Below are 22,791 nucleotides of genomic sequence, written 5' to 3'. Positions count from 1 at the left end.
AGTTAATCCGTCTCACTAATAGCGGGGGGGAGGTGGAGCAGAGAGGGTGAGGAGGAGGAGGAGGAGGAGGAGAGAGGAGAACAATACAAATCTGTCCCTCCGTCTCCAGACACACGTGGTCATCGCCCGGCGGGAAATCTCTGGACCTTGGACGTTCCCTGCGGATGTTGCTCCTCTCGCTCGCTCGTCCCAGCTGGCTCTGAGCGCTCTCTGCTGCACCACTCAAGGAAACGAGGTACAATGCATTCCCCCCCTCCGAAAAACATCCCACCCCGCTGCTTCTCATTCCTGCCATTGTCACTGAGACAAGAGGCTGCGTCAGGAGGCAAAATTAGGGATGTGTGTGTAGAGTGTAGGAACTTCCTGCACTCGCTGAGGTGTGTGCTTTTCTGATTCTGCAGAAAGTACGTATGCAGCCCTCGAGTTGAGACAGGAAGTGTAGAGACACGGTGGACACAATATGTATTTCCTCCCTTGCAATGCAAATTGTTATGGACAGCACATTTGCTTTGGCTACCTCATGGAAATTCCTGAATGCACCAAAGGCCTTTGTTTCCTGTCGTGCTCCAGACGTGGCTCCTGTGTGCCTCATAGATACTCTTAGTAAGATGATCAGATTGTACGTCTACAGGAAAGACTGAATTCCACGGCCTGTTTGTCACATTTTTGTGCCCTTACATGTTAAAGTTCACGTTACAGTATTGTTCTGGAACAAAAGGATTTCCTCAGTGAGTTATTTCCTTTAATGGTTAGCTCACTTCCTGTAGTTTTCTTAGTTGCGCTTGTCTCTCAATCGTAAAAGACGCTCAGAATCATGTATTTCTTTAAAGTTTTCTTAGACTGTCACAAGTTGCATACGTCGTCAAGCTGTTGTTGAACGATGAAGTGATGAGCAGTTCACTTATTGTTTAATTTGAAAGGTTTTTAGTTGCCTGAAGAGGGAAAACTTTATAGTTTTTGACCACAAAGTACATTCTCGGCCTTGGGAACAATAAATCTAGTAAACTGATCTTTAATTATTTGCTCCAATATCCAATGTTTCACAATATAAAAGAGATTTTTATTTCCTTTGTCCAATCTTGCAAATCATCTCATGACCCATTTTGATTTATCTGACGACCCCACAGGGGGTCCCAATCCCCAGTTTGGGAAGCCGTATTCCTTTGCTTTACTCTATTCTAATAATTATCCCTTGAGAAATATCAAACTTCAAACCATGCTTAACTACAACAAAAAAAAAGCCCAGTTTGTTTTGGCTTTCAACCATCTGCATGTTGAAGTCAGCACATTGTCCTCTCACATCTGTTATGATGATTTGAAGGGATTAAGCTTGTTTATGGTATTATGCATTCTATGTTTGCTGGAAACCCCCCGGGCGTCTTATTCTGCATGAGGTAAAACCAGGAAGAGTCCACGCCCAGAGGGAACAACAATGAGTGGGTCATAGTGCGTCACTCCATCTTTAATCTAATTTAAAGGCAAATTTAAAAAGCTTTCATGTTCATGCATGATACTTTGAAATGAGTCATTTAGACGTGCAGCTCAACTGCAAACTGCATCCATCTTTGAAATGTGAATATGCGTCCTTTCATGAGGGCTTGAGTGGATTTGAGGACAGTTTAGTTAACCCTTACTGATGCATGAGTCACCATTTCTTCTAAGACCACCGCCTCTCCTCCCCTCAGAATCAGGCTTCAATACTCGACTCCTGGTGGGAAGTACTTCGACAAATAGCGGTGGTGCTGCTGTGCATTAACAATTCTTCTTCTCAAAGTTTTGACTCGGTGTATCAAAGCCTGTGCTCTGGTTCTGTGATAAAGTGTACCAGGCTTTCTGTAACGATTCACCTGCTCTGTATAAGACGTTAAGGTGCGTTCAGGGACGCCTCGTGTTAACTGTGCTGCCTGCTGGGTGGATGGAGAATGGATTGTGGCTGACAGCACCCCTGGCGTCGCAGCACTACTGCTGTGTCATGCTATTTTGCCGTGGTGTTGGCTTGTCTGTTTGTCTCAATTTAAAGCCTCTGGAGAAGTGTTTGCTTTCATTGAATATCAGGAGCTAAAAATACCGTCACCCTTTAGCAATCAGAGCAGAGAGCAGATTGAACAGTGAGATGTGATTGGACGGGATGTCCCTTAGAGGTTTGTAATTGTTGTCCAATCGTGATGAATATGAAAGATTGATGATTGAATCAGGAAGCAAAGAATAATTATCAATCTGAATCAAAAATTAAGTTGCATTGGACAAATAATTGGACAGTCACGCTGGGTATTTATCCCTCTTTGTAGCTGATGGAAATGAAGAGAAGCAGAAAATCAAAGTAGTGCTACATTCAGAAGCTCTAAAATCCACCAAATTAGTCATTCAACCTACAAATTAAAGAAATGTAGCTTGACTCATACTGAGCATATTAAGAAGCACGGCGTGTCCAGCTGAGTCACTCTGTTTCTGAGGATCGGCTGCTCTCAAACCGTGTCTTCTAAAATGAAAGTTTGGTCACGAGCAGTTCAGCCTTCGTTGGCAGAGAGTGAGGTGTGACAGGTGTTCGACCTGCTGCAGACCGGCTGTCAGATGGAGGACACCCACGTCACCCGGCTTTACAGGAAATCTGATGTCGTGCTAACCTCCACCGCTCCTGAACACACTAACTCCTAATCTGCCAATCAAAAGTTTTGGACATCACATATTGCAGCTTTTCTTTTGTTAAAGAAGTTATAAATAATAAGGAACATTAATATGGAATATTAAGCCAGGGAAAGTGCATGCTTTCTTATATCAACTCTCATTCCACTGTGAAGTCAGCCCTCTGTATCTTCATTGTGTGACCCTGAATCTGATGTCAGTCTTTTGTACTTCTGCTGAACTTAACAAGTCACAATTCTCTCCATTGTTCCTCTACAGCCCTCTGACTTTTAGTCCATTTTTCTTTCAAAAAAAGTCTCTTTTCGGTCTAAATATTAGCTTTCAGTTTTTTTTTCATGAGCTGACACTTAAAAAATGTGCTAAATATATTAATTCTCACTGTGTTTTAAGTGGATTCACATTGGAAAATGACAAATTGAAGTATATTTTTAGAGCTGCATGAATTGTTGTCGTATGTTTGGTTGTTTTTTAGTCACTTGGAGGCAGCAGAAACAGATGAAACACACAGAAAGTTGTTTTGGTAGACAATAAGCATCTTTAGCATTCATTTCCAGTTTAATATTTATGGCAACCCAACTCAAGACTTATTTTCACTCTCCTCTAAGCTTCTTAGGGGAATATTTGGCTGTTTAGCGGCTACATGTTCCTCTAGCTAGCTGCTAGCTGTTCACTAGCTAGCTGCTAATTTGGCTGCTGTTTTGTGCTTGGCAGAAGACATTTAATAGGTTTTTAGGGATTTGTTGCCTGCTTCTAATGAAAGTGACGCATATGATATCGGCAAGTGAACCAGAATAGTTCATTTAAGTTCCATGGAACAAAAACACCAAGCTAAACGATGCTAATTCGCTCCACAGTTATGAATGAAACTGCAGACCGACAGAGAACTCTCTGTCACTCTGAGCAGCCCCCTTTATATTTAAATATTGATCATTGACGCTAATAATACTGTGATAAAAATGAATTAACACTTCCTCCCTTCTATTTGTGACCTTTTCACATTTTTAATTCATGATACTGGTTTGAATTCATTGCTACATCTGTCTGTACTCAATTAGCATGATTTTCTGTTAGCACAGAACAATACAGGAGAATCAGTGGCTTGTTTTAAGCCTGCCAAAGTGTCAGTACAAACTAAGTCACGCACAGAGATACACAGTTATAAGACATGTTCATGTTTACTTGTTGGTTGGAAGTCTTTTTACGATTCATCCTGTTTTTTAAATTTATTTCAAATGCAAACTTTAGACGGACATTTTCAAATCGCCTTCTTTGGTTCAAGGGGCTCGTGAAGCATGAAGACCAAGCCTGAAGTCAAGATGAGAGCAAGGGAAAAGCAAGATACTTATTCGGATGAAAGCATGACATGACATTAAAGAAGTAGGGAGCAAAGAGAGAGAGAGGGGAGATGGAGGAGAAGAAAGACCCTGCAGCTCAAGGCTTTCCTACAACATCAATCCCCGTGTTAGAACCGCTGTTGGAGATCACTTTACTGAGCGCTAACAGCTTCATCTTCTGACGAATCCCGGCTTTAGGGAGTCAGAAAACTGTGCTCTTATGCAAAGTTAGTCTATCATCCAAGAATCCATGCCTGAAGTGCGCAGAGCTATGAAAGATTAACGAATAGATACTCAACAAACCGGTCGTCTCAGCCTCTTGGAAGCTAAATCAAGAGCTAAAGTCAAAACCACATTTCTTGAGTCTTAATCAATCCTGAAAATGATCTTCTTAAAGGAAAATGAATGCTTTAGAAGTCAGGTAAAGAAGGAGACGCTACAGAGGCAGTGATATAATCTTGGATTGATGAGGTCAAATACTTCATCTTCATGTTTTCCAGGTGTAGATTCACATCGTTGACAGCTATTACGCGGAGGATTATGTGCTTGTTAGCCGTTAGTGTGGCCGCATCGAGCGGAGCTGCTCCAATAATCAATGTGGCCGAGCTGGAGAGGCAGACTTTACATATCAATCCGTCTGTCGGCCCTGACAGCTTCCAGCCGCACCGTGAGATGTAACGGTCTCGAGACCAGGCTGTGAGACAGACGCGACGATGGGGCTTTGATCAGATGTTTTTACCTCGGGCGTTTTTCGATGCGAGACAAAAAGGGCAAAGAAAGGGTTGCTCTAAATTTAGCTCAGAGGGTTTTTTTTTAGCTAGATTTGGCAACTTAGCTCCATTTGCAGTTTAATTATTCACTTATTTTAAAGGGAGAAGATCAGACACCTTGTAAAAGATCGTTTTTTGCAGTATTCATACTGAACTTTGACCTCTTCTTCCTCTCGTTCTGTTCTCCTTTTTGGTGCACAATGCTATACGCAGTTATTTGTACACACAGAATCTCATTTCACTTATGTAGTGCAGAATTACAAACCGGAAAAAAACATGTAGGAATTGTAATACTCCCTCTTATATTTAGATCCTTTCTGTGTAATCATATCACCTTCATCAGTCATGTGACCTCTTCTGTGATCAAATATTAATATTCATGGAGGTGTTTCAGGATTTAAACCACCACATTTTGATTATTTCTATTGGGCACATGCTGTAGATTCACTCTGACTTGACCTTTTCCAGAGCGAGGATGCATTTCCATGAGCGTCTGCTTTCCGTTCAGGCCGATGCACCACAAACCGAATAACTCTGGCAAGTGTCACTTTGCATCCAGTAAGTGTGGAGAGTGTGACCGCCATGCTAAACCCCCCCTTTCACCTTTTTTTTCGGAGATGTTATTCTTCGATTGTGTTACCGGTTGTGACAAGCGTAGCGAGACGTGACAAGCTGTAGTTTCACGTTACTCTTCATCACCGGCGAGCCGCTCGCAGTCACTCGCTCACTGAGTCAGGGGGCACGTAAGGACAGAGAGAAGAAAGAGGGAGAGAGTGAGCAGGGAGGCAGGGATATTTACGACTCAGACAGTGGCGAGGCTGAGCTGCATCCCAATGTCTGTTCTTTTACGGCCTGGCTCAAGAACTCTCTCAGGAGAGGAGGAATAAGCTTGTGCAGAGAGTTTGCAGGTATTACTGGTCTCAAGGTTTCCAGGTGTGACGGCGTCTGTGCAGTGTCAATAACAGAGAAGCCGAATATCACCCACTTGGGAGGCCTTACAGGAGAAATCCATGAGATGGGATTCAGCGTTGGACATTGTCTTACAGCTTATCTATCTGTGTTGTCAGGTTCATTGTGATGAAGTGCTCTTATTTAACTTATCTGCTGTGCTCACCTTTTTCTCAAACTGTTTCTTCTATTTTTTTTTTAGTTGATTTTGTGCTTTCCCATAATCGCCCACTCGCTTTCTGAAAAATGTGTCAAGTGATGCTTCGGTTAATTGACGTATTTGTATCTGCCATAATGGATTGTTGAACTGTTACTGGGAAAAAAAGCTCTACCTTTGATGATTCTAGCATTAATTCTTGATTTGTCTGACAATATCACAGTGTACCGTCTTAATTTAAGTCAAACAAAAACAAGGGAGACATCACCGATACATATTTCTCTTCTGTGCTCTTGGCCTGTCAGGTCCGACTTCAGCGCTAATCAAACGTACCCGCTCACAGCACACCTCCGTCAATCACTCCAACTGCTTGATATTCAGTCTGTGGTGTCCTCTTTCTAGTGATATAACAAGTCTGGTTCTCCCCCGGGGCTTTGTTACCTGTCTCCCTTTTTGTTCCACTGATTCAATCCCCTGCCGAACGTGTCAGACAGTCTGGCCTTCCCTTGGTTTTAATGACCCGGTGTGATACAGTGTGGCTGCCTCAGTCTGACACCTTCTCTTGCAGGGTAAAAAACATAGAAAGTACCAGTGCTGCTTCGACTTGACTCCCTCAAGACTTGACTTGACTTTTAGACTTGGAGTAGAGTCTTATTCATGTTATTAAAATAAGGACTAGGACTTGACTACTGTGAGGATTGACTTGAACAATAAAGACTTGACTTCAATCTTGAGATTTGGGTTGAATCTAAAAAGATTTGGAACTTGACCTGACCACTAGAGACTTAACTTGACCACTTGGGACTTGGACTGGGTAAGTTTTCTCGTCTAGCCCTAACAGACTTCAGGCTTCACTTGAGACTTTTTCTAAGAAGACTTGTCTTAGACTTGGACCTGTTTCAGAACATGTTACACATATAAGGGCGGGTTCACACCAGCCTAGTCCGATTGAACCGAACCCTGGAGCGTTTGTCCCCTCGGTGCGGGTCGTTTAGGTCGGTGTGAGAGCTTGGGTTTCGATTGGGACCAAACAAACAGACTCTAGGTGTGAGGTGTGAGCACAGGAAGCTCATACTGTAAGACTCTCTTTTGTAAAGGGACTCTGTACAAATGGGCAGGAATTCATGCTGGCGACCATTTATCTCTCAAGTCTGTCTCACATGTGTTCACACACCCACAGAAAGGGCTTTGGCCACGATTCGTCTGATGCATCGCTTTAGTCATCGGTCGTGGCTGTGTGTGAGTGCGTGTGTGAGTAATGAAGAGGCCGGCGATGCTATTCACCTCCTCCTCTGCTGCCCCTGAGCGCAGGTGCACTGCTCCTCCTGAGTGGGAGTTCTTCACTGAACGAGTTTGAAATTCATTCAAGCTGCAGAGAGCTACCGTCCGATGCTTCATTGTGGATGGGATGTAGGAGTTTCAGAGCTTTGGCATGAATGGCAAGTGATGATGAAGTTTGCGAAAGGAACAAAGAAAACAACCCCACTAATATTTGTCATGACATAGTGACTAACACACTCAAAGATGTCCCTGCTCATGTGCATTTCTATCTAGCTTTCATACAATGGGAAAGTGCTTCATCTTTAATGCTACACTGTCCTTCTTTCTCAGTACTGACATTTAAAATAAGTAACCCATGGACTAAAGTGAAGGCGTGGATATGAGATATGATTTAAGAGTTGCTGCTCCTGTAGGTGGACTTACAATAATCTCTACAACTCCTGGGGTGGCACCTTCTGTGGTAAGGTGACGTGCCCTCCATCTTTAATCCCATCAACCGTCATCAATGGGAACAATGGGAACAGTCCCCAGATTTAAACTGTGACCCACATCAAAAAAAAGATTCTTCAACCAATACTGCATCAAAGTCTACTTCAACGTCAACTTTTAGGGAGCGTATTAAAATATCACCTCTGGACCCGAGGACTCCATGTGTCCGTTACACACTAGAAGATAATCGGGTCGATTTTGGGCTCGATTCCCCACTTCTGAAAAAATTAAGCCAAGTCCCAAAAAGATGTTTTAATGGTTTTAAGTAGGGATGGGCATTTCCATAATCTCAATATTTTTTTACTGTTTAAAAAACATACGTCGGACACGGACCCCTCGGGCCAGAAATAGCAGGCTATATGCCTGTAAGATAACATTACTATCTAACACTTTCACATTAATGTGAATAAATTGCCAACAATAGAAAGTAAGTGCGATTTAAAATGCATTTATTGAACAACCAACAACAGACCCTTCAATTAACATTGTTGTAACATTCCGTAGTCAAGCGTCACAGCGGTAGCAGACTGTATGGGCTTCTGTTCTGTGTTGCTTAACACGTAACTCTAAATCAACAGCCTCGTCATACATTACAATTTAAAGTCAAGGCGAAATGAAAAATGTCATTTTAATCCTTTTAGATCACATCCCCGGTAATATTGTGCATCTATTTGACAATATAGGCCAAAAAAAATACAGAAAATCCATTTCTTCGTATTCTTATGTCAAAATTCGATCATTTTTTCTTCCGGTAAAACTAAATTTCACGCGTGCTTACGTAAGTTAGCACCAAACAATTTCAACCAATCAATCTGCAACATTTAGCCGCAGAGCACCAAGAACGCTCGGTCAGTTAGCTAGCTACTGCGCTGTGGGGAACGTCTGTCTACGCCCACTTCTCAACGATCAAATCAAATCCCGCCTGCACGTCCTGTTTCACTCGGAAATATGTCACGATACGGAAGCTAGATACTCTCGAAATGCTGTTTCAGCTCGACTTTAAAATAAATATGAAGTTTACTTGATTTATGGCAGTTTTAGCTGCAGTTTCCCTTGATGAGCCGTGAATAACACGTTCAACTTAATGATGATGTCTGGCGTAGTGGTGGCTTGTACTCTGGTTAAACAAACGCTGTCAGCTCACAGAAGCCTTCTCCCTCTACAACACTTCATGGGAGCATATCTCCAGTCACCATTTTTGTTAAGCAGGCTAATCTTCTCCGCTCTGGTATCACAACAACAGTGCTAACAGGACTAGCAAATGATGCGAGACTGCCTGCTGTTTGTCTCCGCTGGCTTCTCCTGGTGCTGTAAGCGCATGTGGTTAAGCATCGAAGTAGTATTTCTAGAATTATAAAAGTTTAACGCCACATATCTTGCACAGCACATTATTGTCGTCTCATTTGTCAAAGTACTTCCTGACATCACTTTTCTTTTGTGTGGGGGGAACCGCTCAACGACTGCCAATTGGGTAGCAAGCTGACTGAAGAAGGAAGCACAACTCGCGCTGTTTCCTTTGTGAATTTTCAGTTCAAGTAGTGCAAAAGTTACCATCACCAATTCCTGCCCATCGTACTCTCAAGATTTGAGAGTTGTTGATGAATGGAATATGTTAGCGTGTGGTGTGCTGCTTTGGTCATATCGTCGCTCTAAACAAATCTATCATTATTTGTCGTCATGTGTGGGTTATCTCGCGTTGTCAACAAGTGTCAAGGTTTTAAAAATCTTTGAGTGTGTGCCAGGCCTTAGTAGTGAAAGCGTTCTGCACGCTTGAAGGTTTTTTTTTAACTCCCAAGTGTTCGTTTAAAGAAACAATACTTTGAATATGATGTTGCGCATGTACAGTCAAAGAGTGTTTCCACATGTTTCTGCATGTTTATGTAACCAGGTAAAGTACAGTACTGACAGGTGATGCGTTTCCTCCGGCGCTACAGTCAGAGTGAACGGCATGCTGGGATCCTAATGTACTTTTAATGGCTGGTGTGTTGCTGTTCAGCGGGCAGGACCTGAAGGGGAGCGATGGCTCTGATTGATAACCTGCACATCCAGCATCTCATCCTGCCGGGTTTAGCATCCAGGGCCTCAGCTGACAGTGGCAGCGCACACACACAGCTCACCACCGTGACTCAGCAAATATGGCCGCCTTTAGGAGTAGAAAGCTCCCCGGAAACCCACTCCTGCTTTGTAGTCTTGCTGCTTGCATTTAATTCCGGCCTGTTGTTGCATCGAATCAATGCTCGTAATCATTCAGTTGTTGTGTGTATCCTGGCTGGATAATCAAGTTATCAAAGCCCAGAGCAGAGTCTCTCTTGTGCCTGAGTCACTGGCTCTGTTTTTGTTCCCTCCCACTGATGAAAAATGGTTTCATAACAGAATTGTTCGTATCTGTAATCAGTAATCAGCTTCTCCTTTGCACAGTAAGCCTGAGTCTTACATGATTGGTGCCAGGCAGTTTGCTCGTTTTGCAAGGTCACCAAGATGGCGTTTACACCCCTCGGAGGTAAAGCTGCGCTCCTGGATTACAGCCTAAATCTCTGCCAGGCCTCATCAACATGAACGCCAGAACAACACTGACAGAGCCACAGCCATATCACAGACTGTTTGCTGTTTTTCCATCAAAGGGCAAAACAGCATCAAAGGAAAAAATGGACACCCTCTGCGTGGGCACGTCTCCCGAGGCGCTGAGGAAGGGCTGGGCTGAGGGAAGTTGCTTTCTCACAAGTTGAAATGGAGATAAACACTCTGAGATTACAGATCGAGCCTGGGCTTTGATGCCATGAATTCAGCACTGATGTAACCACAGTTTTATATGATGGAGCACAGATCCACTGTTCAGTTTTAATTAACAACTTTCAAAGAATTCAACCTCATTTAGGCAGAAAGGCAGGAAGTGTTCGTTTCAGTTGCAGGTCTAGGTCTTTGCACATCAGTGTAATTAACCGCATGTATCCATCCAGCCTGTGGGGAGTTTGTGGAGTGTTTTTGCCATGCTTATTGAGAATTATTTAAAGTGACAGTCACAGTCTGGTTAGGTTTAGAAAAATATCACGGTTTTGTTGAACGTTAACTATTAGTTTCAAATTAATATTCTGCATGATAGTCCCCTGCCCGCCTCACTATGTAGGCTTTGCCACATTTTATACTACGTTCTCCTTCGTTCCCCTCATTATTGCCCCCTGCTGGAACTGCACCTTTAAACATACCTTACTCTCAACGCCCAAGCTAGGCAAAATCATAGACTGTATATAAGAAGTGGACGTAGCCACCTTGATGTAAACTATTGTTTTTCTTTAATACCATTTTGAAGCTATTTGGCCGTCGCCATCTTGGTTTTTACGAGCAGGAAGTGACCATATTTAGACTACAGGGGGATGCGTATTGCAGCGTCTCTATCCTGGTTTAGAGGTCACTGTCTGACTTGTCAATTACAGGTAGCCCCGCCCTAAAAAAGCAAGCCATCGCAACAATTAACTCATTGGGAACATTTTTTCATGAGGTCATAAATAAACAGAGGAATAGGGTAGTTTTCTACACTGGGTCCAAACTATCTGACTTCTTTTTGCGACTAGTGGATGCTCCCCCTGCAGGCCAGTAGAAAAATTGCAGCTAAGGCACTTATACAGGCTTATATACAGTCTATGGGCAATACATGTCACTTACACATAGGGAGGCACGATATTATCGGCACGTTATCGGCCAACACGCCGATATCCGCCGATATAATTAACCGATAAAATAATGGGCTGCTGCATACTTGATTAAATGCCCGACTTTGGCGCGAAGAAGACCTGCGCGGCGCAGCGTGATGACGTCACGTGTGTCTACCTGCAGCATGAAAGAGTTAGAAGCCAAAATGTCCGTGGTGTGGAAGTTTTTCAAAGTGTCCGAAATAGAGAGCAAAACTGCTATTTGCAATGACTGCTCAGCTTCGGTGATGCGAGGAGGAGCCAAGGCAAAGTCTTTCAACACTACAAACTTGATTAACCATCTCAAGACCCGTCACCCCGACCGTTGTAGCAAATGTGATAAGAGTATCACCATTATACTGTACGTTAATTCCAATACAGAAGAGAGTTGATGATCTCTGCAATTAGGTGTGCGGGAAAAAAATATCGGTATCGGTATCGGTATCGGTAATCGGCTAAATGAGTTGTAAAATATCGGCATATTGGATATCGGCAAAAAATCCAATATCGTGCATCCCTACTTACACAGTATCTTTTAGTCCATCGGCAGGTCTAATACATGCTTTGGTGCAATACTCGCTGGGTTCTCTTCCATTGCAGGAACATGATGCCGTATAGGCTGCCCTATATGCCAGGGAGCTACTTAATTCTAAATGGTTAAATAGTTTCCTGTGTGATTTTATTTGAGGCGTAGTAATTAAACTTTAATTCACAGAATTAAAATAACTCTTTTAATCTTTAGCAAGGTTTCACCACTGTTTCACTATAAATGCATTACGACTGTCTGTGCTCTTGTGCCTTCTTTTTCCTGAGTCTGAGTCCGCCACTGTGTCAGATGACTTCAAAGCCACAGCCTTCACACTTCACCTCTCTTTATTCTGTGCCTTTTTCCTCAGACAGAAGCAGCCAGAGAGCTTTCTCCGGTTCCTAATAGACAGATAAACCAAAGCGTGAGAGCGTGGCTTCGAAACTGGTGAAGGAAAGCACCAGTTAGAGCAGTTGTGATAGGAGCTCCGTTTATCAGTTGACTGTGAGAGCAAAACACTGTAGTTCACACCGTCGTAGTCGACTCCCACACTTTCCTTCCCTCCTCCTCCTCCTTCTCCTTCTCTGTCGTTATGGAAAGGCTCCCAGGCTGCAGCCACTTTGGGCGAGCAGCCAGCTTACTGCCACAGCTCCTATACATAACCGCAGAATACAGGGAAGTCCAAAATTAAAAGCATTGTTTCCCCTGCGGCTGGGGGCCACAGAATGATGGAGTGACAGGCTTATTTCATTGTGACGTTGGGTGACCTTGGCTTTTGCCTCAAGTCTGCGGCCCCTGTAGACACACTATTCAGGGCCCGCAGACTGGGACCTTCAGGGAGCAGGACCTGTCAGCAGGATCGCAAAGCCCAAACCTGCAGAGCACGAGACAATGCTACGTCTGTGATGACGGAGAATTTCTGTTATTCCAAATCTCCTCCTTTTTTCTATTTTCAAAATTCTGTTTGAGGCCCAATATGTCCTTGTGAATGAATTTGAATATAATGTACTATTAGGGTTGCCATGGTTATAGCTGCCGTCTGTGTGCATGTCAGTTGCCATGCAATTTTTTTTTTCCCTCTCTCCAGCAAGAAGCTAGGCTGCTACTTGCAAAGTGCTAATCTGAGTCTATGGATGAGAAGAAAAGCTGTGTAGCTTTAAAGCATCTCTGAATACTTCATTAATTGCTGAAGCCAGTATTTTCTTTTTTTTCTGGTTTTGGAGCTTGAGGCGAAATTGATTTAAAATGTTGGTCTATATTCTTTCACTGCAGTCTTTTTCAATGCTAACAGTGTTAGTAGCTATTCACTCCTTCTTTTGACCTACCAGCAAGAAACTCTATACCTGCACGAGAACTTGCTGTTCACGAAGTTCCTAACTCCATGTTTCTCCAGGCTGAAAACAGCACTACAAGAGGGGCTCTATTGGTTGAAGCATGTTCTTACACATTTCACAATAAAATATGATCCTGAAAGTGTGGTTTCAGTTTTTATTTGAAGCCAAAACCCTGCAGAAAGGCTGATAAAAGTATGACTAAAGGTTTGTATACAACAGAAAGTCATCCATGCCACATCCCTTATAAAGTTCTCTAACAAGAATGGGCTCCTATGCATATTTGATTCGCCAACAAATAGCGTTTGTTGGAAGAAATCAAATGTGGTTGTAATAAAAGTTGAGCCATGCTTATTTTTTTGATGTTGGATTTATTGCAATGAATGGAGGGCTTGATTTTTAATGTGGTGGCATCTCTTATGTAAATTGACAGACTTTCAAACAGTAGGAATCCCTTGTGTAGCAACAAGGTCATGATCCCTCACCAGCCTTCCAACAGCAAACAAGTCCAAACTAGTGGAATTGTATCCAGATTTCTGTGTTTGCGTCTGAGTGCTTAGCGTAGCAGCAACAAAACTGTCAGCAGCTGCCAGCGAAACTCCCATCCTGCCTCAGGTTCTGGCAGTGCCGCGACCCTGACTGTCATCCTGCATTATCTTCTACCTGCACACCCCCTGCAGGAGGCCTGCGCAGCCTGTCTTTTGTCCCTGCTCTTGTCCTCCTTTCGCAACAAAAATCTTGCTCCGCTCTGTGATAACACGTATAAATGAAACACTCCCTGTGACTATCTCCTCTCTCACCCACCCACCTTCCCCAAGTATCACCCCTCGTGCCCTGCAAATTAAAAAGCGTGTCTATGAGCCTGCGCTGGCCTGGCAGCGCTGATGAGGTGTAATCACCGTGGAGAGGCTCAGCTGCTCTTTTCGCAACCTGCCATGGAGCTCATTAGGCCAGAAACGTGACCCTAAAAAATTAAACCTGGGGAAGAAGAAGCGTTGCAATGGTACGTTGCAATCTTTGCAGCATTGTGCCTTTGCTATGAGTGGATATGAGGAGAGGTTTGGGATGGTTGCTGCTATTTCTTTAGATGTGAAGCTGTGGAAAAACTCATTTTCTGCTCCTGCTACTAGTGTATTCTTGCAGCCTCATCTCTTTTGCAATTACTCGCACTATATTATGGCTGAGCCCATGCCATTATAGTCAAAGCTGTGAGTTAAGAGCGGTGAAGCAGCGAGTGTCTCTGTTTTCATTTTCTAAACAGTTGGAACAACAGCAATATAGTGCATTTGTCATCTGTAGGCTAAGTGTGCCTTGATAGCCAATTTATTTGCTTATTTTTTTATTCTACAATATTGTTTTTATTCATTTTATTCATTTTCTATGTAAAATGAGGATCAAGCCAAAGGGGGGGATATAGATAAGTGGTTCTATTTGGTTTTTGATGCAATTCGGTGTCCATTAGTTTAGCTATTTATTTCCTCTTGTTAGGGGACAAAAACTCCATTAAATATAGAAAATCATAAAAAAGTAACCTTAAAAATACTTCAAAGCCTTTGTATATGAGTTAGAAATGCCCTCAAATCTTGCCTTATTTTGGCAAACAGTTAAGCTAACAGAGCTAGCAAAACTTGATTATCCATGCTAACAAAAAAAGCAGTCATGTAGCTGAATGGATGTTAAGCTAGGTTACGTCAGTTACGCCAATATTCTAACATTTTCAAATTAAATATTAAACATTTTTACCCAACTGTTTGTGTGTGCTCAGCTATAACTGACCCCTGTGCTTAATGTACATTTAATATCTCCTGACGTGTTTTTTGTGGGGTGCAGTTAGACATTAGTCATTGTTAGCTCACTAGCTAGACGGCTAACATTAGCCTGCTAGGTTTGTTAAGGTAAGTGGGTAGCTACTTTTGATGTTCCCTTGAAAAAAAACAACTAAAACACACATGTTGATCCTTTAGTTTTTAGCTGCCTTTTTGTTAGCAAGTGTAATGTTAGCAGAACATTCTGGAAAAGACAGACAGACAAACACCAACGACTCCTGTTACGTTAGCTGAAGTTGTGCTTGTACATCTGTTTGCTTTGTACAGCACCTTTCAACGATAGATAGATAGATAGATAGAAACTGAACTAAACTGGTAGAAGCAAATATAACATAATTTATCACATATTCTAGGCTTTCATAGATCAGATTTATGGCTCCCAATAGCTTACAGGCATTAATAGGTTGCCACAAAGGCACCAGAATAACAAGGATGACTCAGATGTTGTGCATTTCCTCCTATTAGTCTCCAGAGCGAGGCTGCATTTATGAGAACTAACGCCTTGTGAAAGGATCAGTACCCTACTACCCTGTGCTTTTGTTGTCTGTCCCTCCTATCTCACACATCTCTCACAGGAACACAGGTTGCCTGAAACCAGACCCCTCGTCCTGGGGGGCGCAAATCCAATTTCACATGTCACACTCACGACAGATTATTCATGCAGGTGGGGTGAAGGGTGCTTAGGTGTGTGTATATGTTCTAATACACCTCTTTAGAAGTAGGTGTCTGTTTGTTTTGAGTGTATGGGTGTGAGTGGTGTGGGGGTACATGTGTTGCCCAAGGGCATTTCCACAAAGAGAGGCAAAAGTCTGCACAGACATACACACACCTCCTCTGGGGGTGAAAGGAGATGTGTGTGTGGCCTTTCATTGAACAGAAGGCCATCAGTTAGTCATTCGCCTTAAGAGCACCCTTGGGTTCTTGTCTCGCTGACACACACACAGTGGCTGTCCCAGAACAAGGCCCACTGGTCAATGTTTAATGCTCCGTAATTGGTTTTACTGACCAGGACAGCCTGCAGGATGCCAGTGCTGATTTGAAGCCCGGCAGTTGAGGCTGACCACCACTGCAGTCCCGTTTGAGCCTTTATTTTGAAATGTTAGTGAGATATAATTCATGTTATCTGCTGTGAGAGGTAGCAGTTGTCTGGGAGTCATTACAAGGATTAAACTGTCAAGGTTAAGCCGCAAAATCATGTTGGAAATCCCTTCTTCCTTTTCTGTCTCCACTCTTCTTAAACTGCCAAACATTAATCACAGTGTATCATACTGATAATTTGGATACCTGAGTGCTGAGTTTCTCTCTCTCTCTCTCTCTTTAACAGAGAACCATGAGCACTGTGGAGGAGGAGCCGGACCACATGATACCATGAAGACAAGCCTGCAGGTCCTGCGCTGCCAGCTGCTGAGTGAGTAGACTCGGGCATCAACAGGGTCTCCTGGGTGTTCAACCAGGGACCCAGAATGCCATGGGTCAATGGAAAAGTCCGGAAACTATCTTACAAATAGGCTGTAGAAACATAGAATACACATTTTTTATTGATATAACAAAAACATAAATTATATGGGAAAACATTAAACGTTTTCAACACTCTAGGAACCAAGAAGGACATCATACAGCCATGGTTCGGTGTGCGGTTGCTTAGTGTTCACGACTTATGAGATTCATGGTAGAGATGCGAATGATTAGTCTGTTTTTAACTATTTTATATCAGCCAATTGAAGGTGGTTGATTACTCCCAGAGATGTCTGCATTGACTATAAAGCAACATATCGATTTAGGTTGAATTACTTTGAAAGACAATGCAGCTGATGTGAGCAATCCACTTTCTGTTTTCCAGGCATTTCTCTATAATTATTAAATGTCAGGATATATGGGAGTTTGACATAAAAGCTTGTTTGCTTTCTTGCAGGGTGTAGGATGAGAGGATCAATACCACTCTTATATCTGTTTGTCAAATATGAAGCTAAAGCCGCACGTTGTTAGCATAGCTTATCACGTACGCTGTGGCCCGATCCCGGGGCTGCGGCCTTCGAAGGAGGCGGTCTACAGAGTATGATCCGTTCATAGCCTGCGTAGATCGTTAAAGCCGAAGTGAAATGAGACGGTCTGGTCTACGGAGTATTTCCTGTTTGCATCACCAGCTGTTCCCGCCCTTAACCTTGCGTCACCAAATGCCGCTCCTGTCGCCTAGCAACAGGTAGCTAGCGGGCTAACTAGCTAGCATAACTAACGTCGAGTAAGTTGACCTATTACTTTAAAGATAATTTGTTTCAAGGGCACTTTCATTTTCTTAAACATGCGTAACGCTAGGTATTTGAGTTGAAACCAAAAACTAACATTTTAAAGTATATTCCTCGGCTGCATAGTCTGCCATTTCATTTGAATTGGCGCGCAATGAATCGTGGGATACGAAGGATTGGGACACAGCTATAGACTGGTAGCCTGGGAAAATTAGCTAGCTAGCCTAGCAGAAAACTCTGCCTGCTAGCACCTTTAAAGTGCAGTAATAACACATTACTTGGTTAAAACTATTACTAGTGGTTACATGTTGACTTTTGGTTTGAATAAAACATATGAATGGTAACTAGAACATTAAAGGTGTTAGCAGGTAGCTAGGCTAAGCTAACCGTCTACTGACAGATTATTTTCTAACTTCCAGTAAGAATGGAATTACATATTTCCAAAACTAATCCATTAATGATGCTTTTTCTAACGACAAGTCTTGCTGTATCCTATTAGTAGCCTATCATATGTGAATAAAAAGAATACTGTAGTATAAAGATACTGTAAATACAGTGCTTTATCCCTTATAAGTTGCTGTCACAGTTGAAGTCTGTGCTGCTTTAAATTCAGAGGACAGGATCAAGGCTCTGGGAGTGGATGTCGGAAGCTCTGGCAGGCTACCAGCACAGAATGTCACATAAATATGGATCATGAGGGGGTCAGACTGGGACCCACCAGGCTCCTGGACGGTTAGCTAAACAGGCTGATGAAATCTTGTATGCACTCCCAAGCTCCACCTCAGGGCAGCGGAGCCAAAAAAAGGCTGTCTGCGGACAAATCTGCCTCAATCCCTCAGAAGTGATAAACTTGGACTGGACCGCTCTGAGGGAAGTGCTTTAAGCTGCAGCAGAGGTGGAGGGAGGTCACACTGCAGCGGCTTAATCCAGAGTGGGAGGAGAGTGCGGACTAGCTTAGCGAGAGTTCATAATGAGACAATATTTGAGCCTCTGTTTTTGTTGTTGTGTCCAGGTTGTCTTTGAAAGCATGGCGCTCATAAGTGCGTTTCATTCAGTTGAAGTTCCACTTGATGTCTGTCTTCCTCTGGCTTATAACGCTTCCACTGGAGTTGCCTGAAATATCTGTGCCTTTCAGAGACATTTCTCATTTCACTCTCTGGTCGAGCCTGCAGGAGACAGATGTGCCTCTGCACCCTTAGGCCAGAGGCAACACAAGAGATGCTGCAGACAGAAGAGAAATTATGTGGAAAATCTTGCACGATAACAAGTGTCTGAGCCGGAAAAGTTTCTCTCTTTGCCTCGAGTCACCCTCTGTGCAGCTTTCTGTTCTTCTGCCTTCTCCCTTTTCTACCAGAGCTCCCTATGTACTTATGCAAGCCTGTTATGATGACATAACACACCTGAATCAATGGGAGGAACTTACTTGTTTCGAGCAAATTAGGTTTTGTCTGGCAGCTCGGTCTTCAAAGCAAAGCCTGACAAATAAGGCAATTTGTGCAAATTGTGTTTAGAAGTCAGCTCCTTTAAGAAATAGATAACTTGAAAGGCCTGTTAGTGTGAAGTGTAGTACAAATGGTGAAACAAAGCTTGAGTAATCTTCCCAATCCAATTTGGTCTTGTCTTGTATGATTAAATTGTTCCTTGCGACAGTTTGTGGACTTGTTAAAGCCACAAATAACAGAGAAAATGTGGAAGAAACTGGCAGTGTCTGTGATGTAAGTGGAGTTGTATAACTGCAGCCCTGCAGTTCAGACAACTTCCTGTTTAACGTTTCTCCTTCCTGTTAGGTCTTTTGCCGCTGTCACAGTAGCTAAATCATTATCCCAGTAAACAGCACAAGAACCCTTTTGTTGTTCCTGTTTTCGCATTCTCCCTCGGCCCGATCCTCCGATAAACACGTCTCTGTTCAAAGCCGCTGTAACCTGACAAACAATTTGCGGCGCATTCAAACAGGAAGCCATTATCCTGTTTCGAAAGCTTTCCCTCTTATCACGAGGCTCACATCTGCAGCTCCCTCCCCGCTCTGCCTCGCCACCACTCCGCCTCGTCAGTCCCTCTCCACCAGGATGGTTCCAGAGGGCCACAGGATGTGCCCTATCTGTCTGTTTCCAGCCCACGGGACAGACACTCTGCGCAGAATGACAGACGAACACACCCAGGGACAACCAAAGGAATTTGTCTGTTTGTGCTACTGTGAAGTTAACACTCTATTTATACGCCCAAGATATGCATACATCTCTACATCAGGATGGCTTCCAGGAAGACCTGTCTTTTATGAGTTAGTCATTAAAGGACTGTTACATGATGAGACATGTAATTGAAAAGCGTGACAGGGTGGAAAGGAAGAAAAGCGTGACTCAGCATGTATCTTTTTTAACTGAACTGTTCATGACAACAGATGTCATCATTTAAATGTACCGCTCTTACAAACTAGGCACAAATATGGAATTAGAATGACACGTCCGCCTTTTATCACTTCAGTAACAATAAAGTAACAGTGACAGGAGTGAGAGGAGGATGACAGTTGTAATAGTAAGACGAGTGTCTACACATTCATTACACGGGGCTCAAGCTGTGCTTCTCTTTATTGAATTGACAGCTTTAGTTCCTACTTACTTTGCAGATTAAGATTATTAAAACAAAATTAAATCAACTAATAAAATGTATAATTATAGATTACTGCAAACTATGCAAAGAAGTAGTGGTGAAATTCTTCCTAGCTTTGCAGCTGCAACATTTGTGAATCATGTCTTATAGTCAAATAATATAATTTACATTATTTTGAAGCGGTTAATTCTGCAAAGTGAGCACACTTTGATGCGTGTACATTTGTACTATTTCTTAAGTTACATTTTTAAAACAGGATTTTAACTTCTAAGAGTATGAAGTGGTAGTTGTCACGGTTTCAGTAGAAACAAGAAGGTGACTTAGATATATATTTAAATAAAACAAGGGGCAAGAACAAAAGGCTTACTTGGTAAGAATCCAGGAATCCAAAAACGAGGGAGAAACACAAAAAGCCGAGATGAAAATCCACACAGGAAACATGAGCAACAAGGATACTGGATAGTCACGGACATCGACTCAAAAGATCTGGCACAGAAGGGTAGGAACACAGAGACTAAATACACACAGGGTAATCAGGGACAGGTGAGACTAATTAACACAATGAGGGCAAGGCACACAATCAAACAAGCGGGAAACACACAAAGGCAGGAAGTGGATATCACAGGACAAGACATACATGGGGCACTACAAAATAAAACAGGAAACACTAAAAATCAAACTCAGGACTGTGACATTAGAACTACAGGAGGAATATCTCTAAACAATGAAACAGAAATGAATTACAGAACTAAACAAGACTAAATCAAGACAAGAACACAGAATATAGTGATTGAAGCCTTGGTAGTAGAGGTAGAAGTGTTAGCAGTTTGACTTATAATTGAGTGATAGTAGCTCTAATGGTAGTAGTAGTAGTATCAGTAGTAGCATTGTTCTTAGCAATAGCAGTAGCGGCATAGCGGTAGAAGGGTTGGAAGCAATAGATTTGTATTAGAAGTAGTGATCCATCCATCCATCAATCCATCATCTACACCGCTTATCCTGTTCAGGGTTGTGGGGGGGCTGGAGACTATCTCAGCCGCCATTAGGCGAGAGCCGGGGTACACCCTGGACTGAATGCCAGTCAATCACAGGGCTGACACATAGAGACAGACAAACTTTCACGCTCACACTCACACCTACAGGCAATTTTAGAGTCACCGATGAACCTAGCAAGCATGTCTTTGGACTGTGGGAGGAAGGAAACCCACAGGCTGAAAGGCCCTCTACGTCTGACCTGGGATTTCAACCAGGAATCTTCTAGCTGTGAGGGGACAGCGCTAACCACTGCAGTGCTGTGCAGCCCAGTTGTAGCAATATGTTTTACTGCTTCTTATAGTAGTCGTGGAGATATTTATGGAAGTAGTCGCAGTGGTGTTAGCAGTTGAACTTGCAGTTGCAACAGTTGCACTAGTAGTAGAAGAAGTAATTGTAGCAGCAGATGTAGTAGTAGAGATTTTATGGCAGTTCCAGCAGTGGTCTTTGTGATAACAGTAAAGGTAGCACTTGGACCTCCAGAGTAGTTGCTGCTGGTGCAGGTAGTATTAAGCATTGTGCTGTAGAAGAACTATTGGTTGTATTAATGGTAGGTTTGTTGGTGATAATGTATACAGGTAAAGGTGTTCACAATAGCATTGTAGTCGTACTGCTGTTGGTCCTGGTATGAGTTCGACGAGTGCAGTGGGTCCATTGAATTCGGTGAGGGCCGATAGCGCTCTGTCCAGGCGTGATAATCCGATCTGAGCAGCAGTTAGTCAGACAGCTCTCCAGTCGCCCTGCCGAGAAAGGGTTCTGTCCGCCTGAAGCCGATGGATCTGATCTGCTTCTGTGGCTCGCTCTGACGGCACGTCAAGCTTTGAATTAAAGGCTCAGACTACCTTTAACAAAAACTCCCCATTTAAAGCTTATGATTACTCTGATTCAGGTCTGTCAGCCTTTATCCTGAAAAGTCAGATATGAATTCATTTTGTGCTAGATAGCGGAGCTGTGGCGTGGTGCGTGTGAGCTGGTAGGATGTGATAGAGGCTCATTGGTATTCTGATGAACACTGGAGATAAAGCCTTCTCCATTTGCCCCGAGGGATTTGAGGGGAATCCCACAGAGGTTCGTCGGCTACTGCGGAGCGGTTTTGATTAGCATAAATGAGGCTAAATGTGATCCACGGAGGGCCGGCCGGGTGGTGAGGAGGACATGCTTAATTATTAGTTATGGTTCAATGCCCTGGGGCTTCAAAACCAGCAGTTATGTGTGTTTATCCCATTAGATGATGAGGCAGACATGCATTATTGAGTTATTCAGAACAACTTACAATGAGAGAGAAGACAGAGGATCGGTGTCTTACTCAAGGGCACACTGACGTGATTGTTGATAGATACACACTGTTGAAGAATATATAAATCAATCAAACAGAGTAACAGGTGCTTACAGGCGTCAGGTCGAAATGGACAAGAATTCTGTTGCAGTTTGTCAGATACTTTCACATTTTTACTGAGTTAATTGAGTAAACTAAGGTCGTATGCTTTTCATTAACCTGAGGATTAATATTGGTTGTTAAAGGAGATCAGTCTAACACGGATCGACTGAGATGTGTTGATCCAGGAGCGACCTGGCTGGCGCGCTTGTCCGCAGTTTGCAGTTACCTGGAGAAGCTGCTAAGTTTGAGTTGTAACAGATAGCAGCCAGACCGGATTGCAGAAAAAGCGGTTTATTTATTTATCCATTGGTGCATTGTAGTGAAAAAAGGTCCATGGTGGAAAATAAACCAACAAACTCAGACAGAGCCCTCGCGATACAGCGGTCAAAGCCCGTATGCCCTTCTGGGGTCACACACCTGACCTGACAGCGCTCTTCCTTGCCATATATGCCTGTAGCTGTAGCATCACAGCGACACTCTCAGCACCAACAAAAACTGACAATAAGACATTTTAAATTGGCTCTTACACGAGTTGTGGGG

At 43.1% G+C, this 22,791-nt stretch overlaps 1 protein-coding gene across 1 annotated transcript in view; it reads left to right on the top strand.

Annotated features, from left to right (window-relative positions):
• Positions 1-22,791, top strand: part of tmem108 (transmembrane protein 108) — a 51,429-nt gene that overhangs the window by 13,835 nt on the left and 14,803 nt on the right. The window contains exon 2 of the mRNA XM_069667919.1: positions 16,316-16,399. Coding sequence (XP_069524020.1) covers positions 16,360-16,399 — 40 coding nt within the window. The 5' untranslated portion in view covers positions 16,316-16,359. The remainder of the gene's footprint in view (positions 1-16,315; positions 16,400-22,791) is intronic.

This window comes from Semicossyphus pulcher, unplaced genomic scaffold (genome assembly GCF_022749685.1).
Source record: "Semicossyphus pulcher isolate SPU_LCO1_2020_fin unplaced genomic scaffold, fSemPul1.0.p SCAF_18, whole genome shotgun sequence".
Taxonomy (NCBI): Eukaryota; Metazoa; Chordata; class Actinopteri; order Labriformes; family Labridae; genus Semicossyphus; species Semicossyphus pulcher.
Note: the sequence above shows the minus strand (reverse complement) of the source record. Positions and strands in the feature narration are given on the sequence as shown.